A 15,490-nucleotide genomic window follows, 5' to 3' on the forward strand; every position below is an offset into this window, starting at 1 on the left:
ATTTTTATGAGCAGCATCTCTACGATATGCTATATGACTTATGACTTAAAAGTAATGTTCTCAAAAACCAGTTTCACTGCCTGGACAATGATTTCCTCTTCCCAGTGATTTCAGTCATATAATTTGCCTACTGTGTTCAATCGTGAGTTATATTGACATTGTGATGGATTTGGAATGCTACTGTAGTACCTTCTTTAGAAACACATGGCATAAAATGCTCAATTTGTATTTGCAGTTTTTGAAAGAACAAAAAATGTCAAGGCAGATGAGAAATACTGTATGCTATGGGCATGTTCCAAGGACTTTCAAGCTTGCAGTTATTAAACGGCTTATAAAGAATGCACAACTTTGAGTCATCTCAAAACTTTATGTCAAAAACACAATTGTCAAATTGTCAAACATAACATATAGTATATGTATAACATAAGTATATGGGGTACCACAAGGCTCAGTTTTAGGTCCTCTTGTATTGATTGTTTATGCTCCCTTTACGCAATGTTATCATGAAACAAGGCTTTCATTTTTATGCTGATGACAGTTAGCTTGAATTTTTTTTGTTTGTTTATTTGTGTATAAGTGCTTTCCAATAAAAACAACATTTAGATAAACAAGATGACAAAAAAACAACAACAACATTTAACATGAAAATATTTAAAACTCAAGACAACCAAAATATTCAACAACAAGCTCAACCAAATGCTTGGGCAAGTAGTTGCCCTTTTAAACAAGATTTAAAATGAACCAGTGTCATACAGCATCTGATCTCTAGGGGCAGGTTATTCTAAAGATGGCGTGCCGCAACAGAAAAAGCACAGTTAGACTTTAGACCCTTTAGACTTTAGCAAGATTTAGGGACCTTTAACAGTAATTTTTATGAAGACCTTAATGGCTGAGTCGTAGAGTGAAATTGAATCCTATCTGAAATGTATTCAGGTCCTAGGCCATGCAAAGCTTTAAAAACATACAATAAAACCTTTAACTGGACTCTAAAGTTGACTGTTAGCCACTGCAGTGAGGCCGGCATAGGGCCTACATAAACACTGACCTGATTCTTAGTCTCTTAGATATCCAATAATATATTTTTGACAGATGGAACCAAACGGAAGCATGTATAAAGAAAATAGGATGGGCCCCAAAATGGATCCCTGGGGAACCCCACAAAAACAAACAGCAGAATCAGAGAATTAATTTCCCAACTGAATTACAGAACTTCTGTCCTTTAAATAAGAACAGAACCATTTAAGAACATTTCCCTGAATGTCTGCCCATTGTCTTAATCATGTTAAAAGTATATAGTGATCAATTGTGTCAAATGCTGCCGTAAGATCAAGAAGACTCAAAATGGCACCAAGCAGCAAGCATCAAGTCATTCTTTACTTTTAAAAGGGTAGTCTCAGTATTGTATTTTGACCTAAATCCAGACTGGAATTGATCAATAAACTAATTTTTATTTAAAAAAAAGATCAGCTGATTATAAACAGCCTTCTCTAATATTTTTGATAAAAAAAGGAAGCTTAGAAATCAGACGATATTTAGGTTCACCGAGAAGAGTGTGTATTACAGCAAGCATTAGGCAGGATGGAACTATACCATTGGCTAGACTACTATTTATAATTCATACAATCGTTGGGCCAACGACATCTAGAACTTGTAAAAGAGGATGAGATGGAATGACATCTAAGGGAGAGTTTGTAAGTTTTAAATCATGAACTTTACTCAGTTTGAAAGTGAGAGAAGATACTACATGCAGCATCCTCAAGATAAAATATAATTGTTCAAATTTGTTGCAAAAAAAGAGGAATAATTAATGGCGCAAAAAATATAAACATAAGATGTAATCTATGATAAAATGATTGCCGTTACCTTCTCTACCATGTCATACCTGGCAGCAAATTGTTTTTTTAAAACCACTTTTCCAATTTGGTAGAAAGCATTCCATTACTGAAATATTTCTATGTTACTGTTTCTATGTCCCTCATAGAGAAAGCTAGTTCATAGTTCATATGTTATCACTGGAAGACTGGATTTTTGTAATGTACAGTGCAGGCTGGATGTCCCACAGTCTTCATAAACAAGCTGCATGTGGTTCAAATGCAGCAGTTCTTATTCTTATTTAAAATGAAAATGAAAAGACTTTCAAATCACATGAGCCAATATTTTATTCACAATAGAACATAGAGAACATAATAATTGTTTAAATGGAGAATTTTTACAATTTTATCCACTAAATGAGCTCATTTCAAATTTGATGCCTGTTACAGGTCTCAAAAAAGTTGGGTCTGGGGCAACAAAGGGCTGAAAAAGCAAGACATTTTTAAAACATTCAGCTGGGAGAACATCTAGCAACTAATTAAGTTAATTGACATCAGGTCTGTAACATGATTAGCTATAAAAAGCATGTCTTAGAGAGGCAGAGTCTCTCCAATCTGTGAAAGAGTGCGTAAAAAGACTGTGGAATACTTTAAAAACAACGTTCCTCAGCGTCAAATTGCAAAAGCTTTGCAAATCTCATCATCTACAGTGCATAACATCATCAAAAGTTTCAGAGAAACTGGAGATATCTCTGTGCGTAAGGGACAAGGCCAAAGACCTTTGTTGGATGCCCGTGGTCTTCAGGCCCTCAGACGATACCGCATCACTCATCGGCATGACATTGACATTACTAAATGGGCCCAGGAATACTTCCAGAAACCACTGTCGGTAAACACAATCCACTGTGCCATCTACAGATGCCAACTAAAGCTCTATCATGCAAAAAGTAAGACATATGTGAACATGGTCCAGAAGCGCCGTCGTGTCCTGTGGGCCAAGGCTCATTTAAAATGGACTGTTTCAAAGTGTTCTATGGTCAGATGAGTCCAAATTTGGCCCAGTGAAACACACCAAATTGAGAAACTAACGGAATGCATAGTCGATATAAAAAACTGGATGACGAGTAACTTCTTACTGCTAAATTCTGAAAAAACAGAGGTGTTAATTATCAGACCTAAAAACCCCACATGTAATAACCTAGAACACTATCTAACACTTGACGGCTGCTCTGTCAATTCTTCTTCATCAGTTAGGAACCTAGGTGTGCTGTTTGATAGCATTTATTTGAAAGCCATGTTTCTAGCATCTGTAAAACTGCGTTTTTCCATCTCAAAAACATATCTAAATTAGGACCTATGATCTCAACGTCAAATGCAGAAATACTAATTCATGCGTCTATGACCTCAAGGTTAGACTATTGTAATGCTTTATTGGGTGGTTGTTCTGCACGCTTGATCAACAAACTACAGTTGGTCCAAAATGCAGCAGCTAGAGTCTTTACTAGAACCAGGAAGTATGACCATATTAGCCCGGTTCTGTCAACACTGCATTGGCTCCCCATCAAACATCATATAGATTTTAAAATCTTGTTAATTACTTATAAAGCCCTGAATGGCTTAGCTCCTCAGTACTTGAGCGAGCTCTTATCACATAATAGTCCTCCACGTCTGCTGTGTTCTCAAAACTCTGGCCATTTAATAATACCTAGAATATCAAAATCGACTGCGGGCGGCAGATCCTTTTCCTATTTAGCACCCAAACTCTGGAACAATCTACCTAACGCTGTTCAGGAGGCAGACACACTCTGTCAGTTTAAATCTAGATTAAAGACACATTTCTTTAACCTGGTTTACACATAACACACTAATACACTTCTATTATTCAAATCCGTTAAAGGATTGTTAGGCTGCATTAATTAGATCAACCGGAACCGAGGACACTCCCCATACCACACGATGTACTCATTACATCATAAGAAGAATGGCATCTACGCTAATATTTGTCTGTTTCTATTCTGTTTCTCAGTCCGTGTCCGGATCAGATGGTGGATCGGCGCCGGGAGATGATGTATGTGTCCCTGATCGTCAGTGGAGGCCGGACACCTGGATGAGCCCCGGGGACATATCCCCAGTCACCGTATGCACTCGATCCGGTCCGTATCCAGCCCAGATGGTCACTGCAGTCACCAGATCCAGTCCGTATCCAGATCAGATGGTCACTGCAGTCACCAGATCCAGTCTGTATCCAGATCAGATGGTGGATCAGCACCCAGAGATTACCTCTACAGCCCTGAACGTCAGCGGAGACCAGGACACAGAGATGAGCGCCAGAGACAGATCCCCAGGCAGGACCCCGCCACTTAGACAGCCATCGGGAAAGACCACTGGAACCAGTTCAGCCCTTACAAGCTGACTTTGCTGCAGTTGGAATTGAACTGCTGGTTCGTCTGGCCCCCCGACTGAGTCTGGTTTCTCCCAAGGTTTTTTTCTCCATTCTGTCACCGATGGAGTTTTGGTTCCTTGCCGCTGTCGTAACTGGTTTGCTTAGTTGGGGACACTTCATTTCCAGCGATATCGTCGACCTGATTGCAAAGACACTATTTAAACTGAACTGAGCTGGATGATGACATCACTGAATTCAATAATGAAATGCCTTTAACTGAAAATCTTTTTTTAATCTTTTCATTTTACATTATTGACACACTATTTTCCTTTTTTGATATTGTGCAGTTGCTTTGACACAATTTACTTTGTTAAAAGCGCTATATAAATAAAGGTGACTTGACCTTCCAGCGTGTTATCAGCGTTCAGTTCAAAAGCCAGCATCTCTGAAGATATGGGGTGCATAAGTGCATACGGTATGGGCAGCTTGCATGTTTCGGTAGGCACTATGAATGCTGAAAGGTATATAAAGGTTTTAGAGCAACATATGCTCCCCTCCAGATGACGTCTATTTCAGGGAAGGCCTTGTGTATTTCAGCAGGACAATATAAATCCACATACTGCAGCTATTACAACAGCATGGCTTCGTAGTAGAAGAGCCCAGGTGCTGAATTGGCCTGCCTGCTGTCCAGATCTTTCATCTATAGAGAACATTTGGAGAAAATACGTCAAAGATGACCACAAAGTCTTCAGCAGCTGGAAACCTATATCAGGCAAGAATGGGACCAAATTCCAACACTAAAACTCCAGAAACTCTTGAAATGAAGAGAAGATGCTGCACCATGGTAAACATGCCCCCGTCCCAACTATTTTGAGACCTGTAGCAGGCATCAAATATGAAATGAGCTCATTTTCTGCATAAAATTGTAAAATTTCTCAGTTTAAACATTTGTTACATTATCTATGTTATATTGTGAATAAAATATTGGCTTGTGATTTGAAATTCTTTTGGTTTTCATTTTCAAAATTAAAAAAAAAAATGTCCCAACATTTCCAGAATTCGGGTTGTAGAAATTCTGATCATATCAGTTGAATTTTAGAACAGCACCACAGAAGGCCATAGAGACATTCATATATGGCTCCTAAACTTTGGAATAGCTTTCCTGGCAATGTTTGGAACTCAGATACACACTCAGTTTATGTCTAGATTAAATACAAATCTCTGTAGCTAAACAATTAATTATTCACCTTGATATTTGAATGCACATGAAGTACAGATATTGTATGACAAAATATTCCTAAATTAATCATGTCATTAGTGTTACCGGCCTATGCAATTAAGCGCTAAGCCCTCCAACACCTGCATCTTTATAAAAAAAAACCACACAAAAGCAATAGGAGATATTTGTAAAACAGTGAATTTATGAGTTTTTAGTTAAACACATTGACTAAGTGCGTTTGCTTATTTTAGGTGAGAAACTGTTAACAGATAAATACACAATTATAAAATATAAAAGGCAGGCAAGATTCAGAATATACTGAATGTAACAGGAAAGGCAATAATGGTGAAAACTTAAACTGTTTATGTATTTGATAATTTCATCATATTAATAACAGTCTTTCTTAAAAACAGTTCTTTATAATAACTCTGATTACTATTTGATAAACAACCATTGTAATTAACCAATTCTTGTTACACATCTTTTTAATCTAATATGGTCTTGTCTACATCTGTATGGGCATTACATCAGTAAATTACAACAGTAAATAGCAAGAAAAGAACAACAACAACAAAAAACATTATAAAAGCAAAAATGGAAATATGGCTTTTATGCTTTATAAAATATATAATTTTGATAGAAATGCTAGTTGTCACAAAAGCAAACATTGACACTGCAAAAACATTAACAGGAGATACTATTTGTAACATTTCAAAGCTTTATTATTCTTTTATTTAGAAAATGATATGTTTTCTCTCTGAATTGTTTCAACGCAGTTAATCATTGCACCACTGGTCCAAATTGCCACAAAACAAAACAGAAAAAAGGAAGCTTACAAACACTGTTTGGCCCCTGCCATGATCACGAGCTTTCAAAACACTCACTGCTCATCTAATCCATCTAGTACTGAAAAAAAAATATTATAGATCTATTAGAAGAAATTAAAAAGGATTTGTATATGCTGCACATTATCCAAATACAACAAAACAATAAAGCTGGCATGGCAATTCTCAAAGTGACAGAAATAAACAAAACACTTTTAAAATAGACATCCTGATACATAGTTCACTTTTTACTCATTGCATATCATTAATTACTTTTCTCAAACTCTCAATGTCATTGATTAGTCTCTGATGCGGCTCACTGATCCTGTCCATCCTCTCTGAGCTCTGATGGCAGGAACTTGTACTGTTGCTGTCGGATCATGGCCAGCTTCCTCCTGGCTTCCTCCAGCTCTCTCTCCTTCCTGAGCATCTCCTCCTGAGCAGCGATGATCTGAGGGCACACACACACACCGATGAAAATACACAATGCATGCAAGATCTAGATGTAAAAGCTCTACAGCTACACTTCTGCTGGACATGCTCTAACAAAACAGTTAATATGCATCTAAATGTGCTAGTGTTTGACTTGTAACAGATATTCTCTTTACCTGAGCGATACCGCCCACCATCTTGCTCTTCACCATCACAGCCTGATCATCTTGAGCTTCAAACGCAGCCTTCTGTGCCGCCTTCACCAGGTTATCTGATGCCCTCTTGACGGCATTACCTGCGGCCTAAAAAAAAAAAAAAAAAAAAAAAACACATGTCAGAGTACTTTAGCATGTCAACAAAACTTAATCAAACACACATTCTGCTCACAAGTACAAATTCTCTGTTTTAAGAAGGTTGAGACTGAATCTGAGACTAGCAGATAGAAGTACAACTACAACTACTTTATTTTGTGGCTACAAGTACATTTACAAGTCAATGGAAACATTGGATCATCCTTGATTACAACTGGCAATATATTATGAATGAGTCTTATTAAAACATAGATGTAAACACTTATAAAGAACATGGACATTGTCAAAAGATGAATCATGACAGCTATGTGTGAACCCAGTGAAGTAAACTTTAACAAGCAGAGGTTTGAAGTCAGACTCCACATCTGCCTGATCTGATGTTTGTAGGAAGATTCTGCATGTGTCTGGACTCTAGGCATGGCTTTATAAGGAAATGCAGCTGTGGAGAGAGCAGCCAGAACCAAACACATCTCCGGCGATCCTTTGGCAAACGTTCCAGGAATATGTTTTTTCTTTTTTATGCCTTTTGAGGCATTGTGCACGGCTGAAGGTGTGATTTAGGGTTGAGTGTGTTCAGCTGTCAAGAGTCTGATTTATTTCTGCAAGAGGAAGGACTGGCCTGCAATTTATACACAAACTAGCATAGCCAAGAGATTCTGCACTGCTGCCACAGAAGGCATTTTACATTACCGTGCACAGCTCTACTGAAACAATTCGGTTCACATCTTGTAACCAAATACTGCTGGTGCTACACGTTAAATTGTTATTATCAGAAGACTTTTCTCATGGACAGGCTGATAACAGCAGACGTGGGATGATGCAGAAGGGGAAGTATATCACAGGTAAAAACAGACGTGCTATATCTGGAAAAACTGACCAACTATGAATTTATTTTACAGAGAAAGGCAGACAGTTTGATCATATAACTCATATCAAAAGATCAGTCAAAATACTGTCATCTGCTGCTCTGATTGTAAAACAAAATGTGATTGGTTTGAAGTCAGCACTACGTTATAACTGGAGTAATGTAGGCGGTAGCAAAGGAATACATACTAATGATTTTAAAATAACTATGACACAATCTGTATTGGTTAATGACAGCATTCTATATCTTACAAATTTCTCGATCCATTCATCACTAGTTATAATCTATAATTATTCATTTGCATTCATATTTAAAGGAGTGTGTTCAACAGTAAATTAGTGTTTCTAACAGAACGTGACAAATTATCCAACTATGTTCAATATCTTGCTTTGTTTTTAATGTCCCAAAGCTTAATAAACAGAAACGTACATTGTATTTTTTTAGATCTGTAAATTGATATAATAAATCTAATTCATGTACTGCTTTCCTGAGACTGAGGACCATTTCTATAAAATGCAGAAGCCTCTCAGCAGCGCCTCATCAGCACTGCTGTTATCACAAGCACTCATCAGTGCACATTACACATCAGACAGCTGGAGTGTGTAAGACAAGATGATGGAACTGCATCTATTCCTGCTCCAGCATTACATTCATCTCACTGCTGCAAGGCTAAAACACAGCTAAACGAAACATGGAGCTTTACCAGAGATTCCTCTAGGAGAGAGCACAGGAGACTGCAAAATGGAAAACGGCATCACAGACCGTAGATATACATATACTGTCAATGTCAATGCGTGACAAAATAGCATGCAGCATCAGCTAACTAATCATTTTACTGATTTGCTCAGAACTGCTTTGCTTTGGTGATCTGAGGGTTATTAGGTTTTAAATTTAAACCTCAGCCTTCACCCTGTGCAGGGCGACAGCTGTCTGACTGCAGGCAGGAGGGGTGCAGTGGGTTTCACTGTGTCACTGATATTTAAAGGTTTTATTGAGAGGCGGACACACTACAAACTAACTCCTCATTGTTTATTTGTGTCAGACCACTGCAGGAGGAAAATACGGGTTTTTAAAAACACTCATGTTAGGATGCAGGTCAATTTGACCCATTTCTAGTTGTCTGAAATACTGGGTAAGCTATGATATTCTCCTTAAATAATTATAAAAATATATGAATTTAGTGCCTTTTTCATTTAGGACATTTCTATTATGATGTTTGGGAGTCAACCGTTTATGCATTTGGCAGATATTTTTTATCTTATATATATATATTAGTGGTGTCAAACAATTAATCACGATTGATCGCATTCAAAACTATTTGTTTTGTACATAATACATGCATGTGTACTGTGTATATTTATTATGTATATATAAATACACACACACACACACATGTATATATTTCAGAAAAATATGTTATGCTTATATTAAATATGTTTATGTATAATATAAATTATATTAATATAAATACAGACATTTAAATACATGTAAATATTTTCAAAATATATACTGTATGTGTGTGTATTTAATATTCATGATAAATGTACATAGAACACAAACATATTTAAAAGGAGCAATTCTAATAGGGTCCTCACACCATCGGTGCTCAGGCCCTAATTATGCAAACAAAAACTTTTATTTTGTATGCGATTAATCGTTTGACAGCTGTAATATATCGCCATGTGAAAACAGAAAAAACAAATGCTTTTCCACACTTCTTATGTTTAAAATGTTTTCTGTGTTAACCAAAAATGGTTTTAAAATATGTGTTTTCATGTTTAATTTTTTATGTGTTTAATTTTAATATGTGTTTTCATGTTTAATATTTGACATGCGAGTATTAATATTAAAAGACTACTGTTTTTATCTGATTCTTTTTTCACAGACAAATTTTTGGTGAATTGTATTGAATCCAATTAGGATCAATATGACTTCCACTATTATACAGATGTTTGTAACCTAATACAAGGGTCTTTCAAAACATGCAACTGAAAAACTACTTCATGTAAGTCACACACACACACACTCGCTGACCTGCAGTCTCTTCATGGTCTGGGAGTCCTGGTCAGCCTTGACCTTACAGGCCACCAGCAGCTGAGCGGTGGATGCTGCCACCTGTTTGGCTGAAGAAATGAGTTTCTCCTCGCTGGCGTGACCCTGAACGGCAGAGTTAGCCGCTTCACACAGGTTGTTAGTAGCTGCCGCCACCATACGGGCCTAGAGTCGATGAATTCATGGACAAAATATGTTAAACATCCACCTCATCAAAAACTACTTCATGTAGGTATAGGCATCTCTGCATCTAAATATATTTTAGAAGAAACTGAGAAAGTTAATGTGCTAGTTCACATTCTGTCATCATCTACTCTCCTCACATGGTTACAAACCTGTAGGAGTGACTTTTTTTGTGCAGAACATGAAAAAATATTCTAAAAAAACACCTCAGAGCTTTCATGTCCACATATGAAAGTCCATGGAGACCAAAGATGTTTTGGACTTCACTGACTTTGGACAAAAATTATTTAAACATTCTTCAAAATACCTTCATTTGTGTTTGATATGAGGGTATGATATGAGTTTTTACATTTGAGTGAACTACCCATTAAGCTCAAAAGCTCTCCTAGCTCTACTTGTGACAGTGACGTACAGCTGAAATGAGACCCTGTGACCACTGTCCATCATCCACTGCGTTCGCTGGGATCGCCCCGACCTGACAGAGAGAGAGAAACGCATTACTGACTGAGCAAAGCTGAACAAAGCACATGATTTCCAGGTATTCTGGATGAGGTTTCCTTCAACAGCACGTTCATACCTTCCCTTGAGCCACCAGCTCTCTCTGAGCGGCAGACGCAGCTTTGACCAGAGCGCTGGTGGCCGCAGCGATGGATTTGGCTGCTTCCAGAATCTGTTCCTCGAAGTTTAGACTCTCATCAGCTTCCTGTTGATCAGAACAGAGCAAACATTCATTTTCATCACTGTCTGAACATTGTGACTGATCTTAAAGGTTTTTCACATGGGTATAAACGCATCATCACAATGATTTTTCATTCCAGTATAGATGATGATGATGATGATGACGGGGGTCAATTCATGCTGCATTCATAATTTATATGATTTGTGTTACCTTAAATCCAAATCCAAACTGGGCAATGCAAACAGAAACAGTTACACAAATGTGACACACTAATCAGGAACTTTAGCTTCAGAATAGCACTGAGTGGGATTTTCCAAGCTGAATGTAAAATGTCAAGCAGTATATAGCGTGTCAGTTAAGCTGCTCCTGAGGGATGTGGGCAAACGTTTCCTCACCTTGGGTTTGGCTCGGGGTTTGAGCTGCTCTAGTTTCTTGGCGGCAGCTTCAATGGCAGCTGCAGCTCCCAGCAGCTCATTTTCGGCGATGACAGTCGGGTCCTCAGGATCCACCCACTCTGTACCTAAAGAAAGTACCACAACCAATCAAACTTGTGTAAGATTGTGCTGTGTACCTGTAATAAAAACTACTGCTATATCTTAGCCTTCCTTCATTCTTCTCCTCTGATTTAAACACTTTCTACAATTTTTGGATTTTCGATCATCTGTGGTTCTTTTTATAAATCCTGAGGTTCTGATTGGTGTGTGAATAATTTTACAACAGATTCTAAAATATTTTGTAAAAAAGTTTTTATTTCCTTTTTGAAATCAAAAATAGGGTTGATTTAATTATTGAAGTATCAGAATGCAAAATGCCCTCTTTGCTTATTTAAGGAAAATACTCAACAACAACAAAAAAGTTATTGAGAATTATTAATAATTATTAGAAAGAATATACTGTACACTACAGTTCAAGAGTTTGGGGTCAGTAAGATTATTTTAGTGTTTTTGAAAGAAGTCTCTTATGCTCACAAGACTGTATTTATTTGACCAAAAACAATAATTTTGTGAAATGGTATTACAATTATAGCTGGTGAATTTTATTGAATTTCAAATTAATTTTTAGCATCATTATTCCAGTCTTTAGTGTCACATGAAAAGGAAACCATTTATTTAAAACAGAAATGTTCTGTAACATTTTACATGTTTTACAGTCACTTTTGATCAATTTCATGCATCCTTGCCGAATAAAAAAAAAAAAAAAAAAAAAAAAATAATATATATATATATCAATCACACTGACTCCAAACTTTTGAATGGTAGTATAAATTCATAAAGGAACATATTTTCCTTCATGTGCAATAAAACTGAAGGACAAAGACAACAGAAGAAAGTGTATCTCATTATATTAAAGGGGTCATATGATGCGATTTCAAGTTTTTCTTTCTCTTTGAGTGTTACAAGCTGTTTGTGCATAGATAAGATCCCTGAAGTTGCAAAGACTAAAGTCTCAAAACCAAAGAGATATTCTTTATAAAAGTTAAGACTCGACCACGCCCTCCTAAAACGGCTCATTTAAACACGCCCCCACATGTCTACATCAACTGTGTGGGGAGATTTGCAAAACACCACCCAAATGTTTACGCAAAGAAAGGAGGAGGAACTATTATTCTCGCTGTAGTATCATGTCCTGGAGACGCTGTGAAAGATTTCATTGTGAAAGAGAAACTACTTCTAAAAGAGGACAGAGCTAGAAATCAGTGGTTCAGTTGTATTTACAACACTGTTCCAGAACAGTTCAACCCAAATATTAGAGTGTGTGCAGCGTATTTTACGGAGGACTATTTCCTGAACCTGGGAGTAGCCTGTCAGCTGTGCTCAAAGACTGTTTCTATAAAGTGGGGCAATTCCAACTTTGCAAGGACAGTCTGGTGCTTCTGACTCACAGCCTGTAAGTATGATTCTGCTACTGACGATTCAAACGCAAGTTTTGAGCAGTGTAGAGTAGTGCTTGTTGTTTGGCGTTTCTCCGATCACAACGTGACGCGTAAAAACACAGTACAAGTCATTATAATCAGTAATTATGTCACCACTGGATGCAACACATGCCTCGTTTATAAATGGGTTTTATTGTTTTTGTGCCATCACGCCGGGACATGACATCACAATACGATAAAGGGCATAACATTTCCATCTCACGCTTGAGGTATTCAGCCAATCACAAGGCACTGGATAGCTGGCCAATCAGAGCATGCCTCAGAACGATGAGCTTTGTAAAAATCGATGCGTTTCAGAAAGGCGGGGCATAGAGGAGCAACAATAATGTACAGTATGTGGAAAATGTGTTTTTTGAAGCTTAAACCACATAAACGCATTGCATTACACCAAATACACAAAATAATGTTCTTTTTAACCATAGCAACGTATGACCGTATGAGCATATGACCCCTTTAAATATATTTTTGTACTCATATAAACACTAGAAAGACCTTTATTTTATATTATTTTAATTTTTACACAAATTGGCACCTACAGTATGAATCATCTATTTTCTTTAACTCCTCTCTCTCTTTCACACACACACACACACACACACACACACTCTCTGAGATTCTCCTTGTCTCTCATCATGTGTTAAATGAGGGTCTGGGTATTATCCCCTCGAGCTCTCAGATCACTTTCAGTGATGGGTTGCAGGGATTATCATGATAAATCCTGCTTGGATTCCCTGCTCATGATGCAGAACTAGAAGCGGATACTTGACCTGAGCTGATGGAGAGGACAAGAGGGCAAGAAGTACAAGAGAAGCCCTAGATCTAGAGCCCTGCAGCCAGAAGATAATCCACTGAGTGCTGGATGATGAGAGCAGAGTGTGTACTGAGAAACATGACACACACAGAGCGCTGTCGTACCTTTCATGGCCTCCGCAGCCTGTATGAGCTCCGTCACTGAACCAGCCACACGTTTGGAGTAGTTTGCCAGCTGCTGTTTAAGGTCATGACTTGGTTTCTGAATGATCTGTGGGTAGAGATCACTTGACTTCAATCAGATGAATGCATTAAATCATCCTAAATAAGGGATTGTTAAATCAATCTGATGACATATTCAACTCCTCACAAACCGTTCATTGCTGTTAGACACTCATGCGGTCAACTAGAAGACACCAATCTAGTGATTTCTGAGGAGTGTGTGTGTGTGTGTGTGTGTGTGTGTGTGTCCTCGGCGTGTCCTCCAGGGTGGTGCTGGTGACAGTGGAACAGGTGTGTGGCATTAGCAGAGCTGTTCGTTTGGAACAGACAGCTAAGAAAAGACTTGGCCATGAGCAGGAATGCTGGGAATGACACAGACAATACCAGAAACGCACACACCCACAGACAAACATATGCTGTAGGTCTATACAAACCCTACAAAAGCACGAAAGCCAGTCTGTCTCTCTGTTCAGAGTTTGCATGTTTTAACCAATGGATTTCACCAACTGTTCCAGTCGTTCATGATTTGCGTTTTGAGATTTTGCATTCCTCTTTAAATGTCAGGTGACTAGCCTATATTTGGAATCAATGGAATACTAATGTGACCAATATGACACTCAACCAACAGACTAGTGTTTCATAGGGGTGTTATTCCACTCAAACGTTCAAAAAAAATTAAAATTAAGTGGCGAGTAAAGCTAGAAAAAAAAAAAAAAAATTACTAGGGAAGTTTATAGATCTTGCCCAAGCCTGGAAAATCATACAGTACAAAATTCCCAGATTATGTTCAGGCTCAACTATGAAGAATCAACACAACTGTGTTGTTCGTTATCTTCTTTATGTTATTCATTTATGATCATTTAATCGTATTCATCTAATTAGTTATTTACATAATTGTTTCATTTTATTTTATATACTTTTTAAACTTTTTTCCCTTGCTCTTGTAGTGCTTCTTATTGTAGTTTACTCTTATGATTTTGTGGTTTGAAGGGATATTTGTTTTCACAAGTAAAGAAAAGAAAAGAGAAAGTGTCCATTTCAATGATTTTGACATTTTTAATTAACATTTTTGCCGCACTTGGCAGGATGTTGGCAGTTTAACAACGTGACTATGTGAGCCCTGTCTCTTTCTGAATATTACAAAAAAACTGACTGACACACACACAGCCCTCCATAAGTATGGGAACAGTAAAGACAAAATTGCTCTGTTGGCTGTGGAGTCAAGACATTTACAAATATGATTAAAAGATGAATATGAGACAAAACTACAGAATGTCATGTTTTATTTTTGGGTGATTCAACACAGAGATGTTTTACCAGCTAAGAAGTTCAGCACTTTTATAGTTTCATCCCTCTATCTGAAGAGCATAAGTATTGGAGCAGTTGCCTCACAGGTCTTTCTAAGTGATCAGCTGTGTCCTGTTGCATTAATTCTTCAGATATTAAAAGCAGGGAATGTGTCGTATCAGTTATATCCATTACTTCTGTATTCTGATGACACACACAAACCAGGATGAAGATGAGGGAGCTGACTTTGAGAGAAAAGCAAGCAATTTGGATGCTAAAAGAAAAGAGGAAGTCAGTTAGAGCTCTAGCAAAAACAAAGGGCATGGAGAAATCAAGAGTTTGGAAACCACCAGCGACACCAGCAACCAACAACTACCTGATCAGCTGAGAAAACAACAGTAGTTGATGACAGACAAATCATAAAAGCTGTGAAAATGAACCCTAAAAGACGTGTCTGTAAAATCGCCAACAACTTCCAGAAAGCTGGGGTGATGCTCTGACAATCTACTGTCCTCAGGAGACTTTGACACAGAATTACA

General features: G+C 37.6%; 1 protein-coding gene across 1 annotated transcript in view; it reads right to left on the reverse strand.

Moving 5' to 3' along the window:
• Nucleotides 1–5,591: 5,591 nt before the first annotated feature.
• The window catches only part of LOC306866156 (talin-1), an 84,261-nt gene continuing 74,362 nt past the window's right edge, over nucleotides 5,592–15,490 (reverse strand). Inside the window, exons 50-56 of the mRNA XM_079411217.1 lie at nucleotides 13,608–13,713; nucleotides 11,155–11,279; nucleotides 10,658–10,783; nucleotides 10,493–10,555; nucleotides 9,880–10,062; nucleotides 6,846–6,971; nucleotides 5,592–6,688 (exon numbers count right to left, since the gene is read on the reverse strand). Of these exons, the coding sequence (XP_079267343.1) occupies nucleotides 6,554–6,688; nucleotides 6,846–6,971; nucleotides 9,880–10,062; nucleotides 10,493–10,555; nucleotides 10,658–10,783; nucleotides 11,155–11,279; nucleotides 13,608–13,713 (864 nt within the window). The 3' untranslated portion in view covers nucleotides 5,592–6,553. The remainder of the gene's footprint in view (nucleotides 6,689–6,845; nucleotides 6,972–9,879; nucleotides 10,063–10,492; nucleotides 10,556–10,657; nucleotides 10,784–11,154; nucleotides 11,280–13,607; nucleotides 13,714–15,490) is intronic.

This window comes from Barbus barbus, assembly GCF_936440315.1.
Source record: "Barbus barbus genome assembly, chromosome: 47".
Lineage (NCBI taxonomy): Eukaryota > Metazoa > Chordata > Actinopteri > Cypriniformes > Cyprinidae > Barbus > Barbus barbus.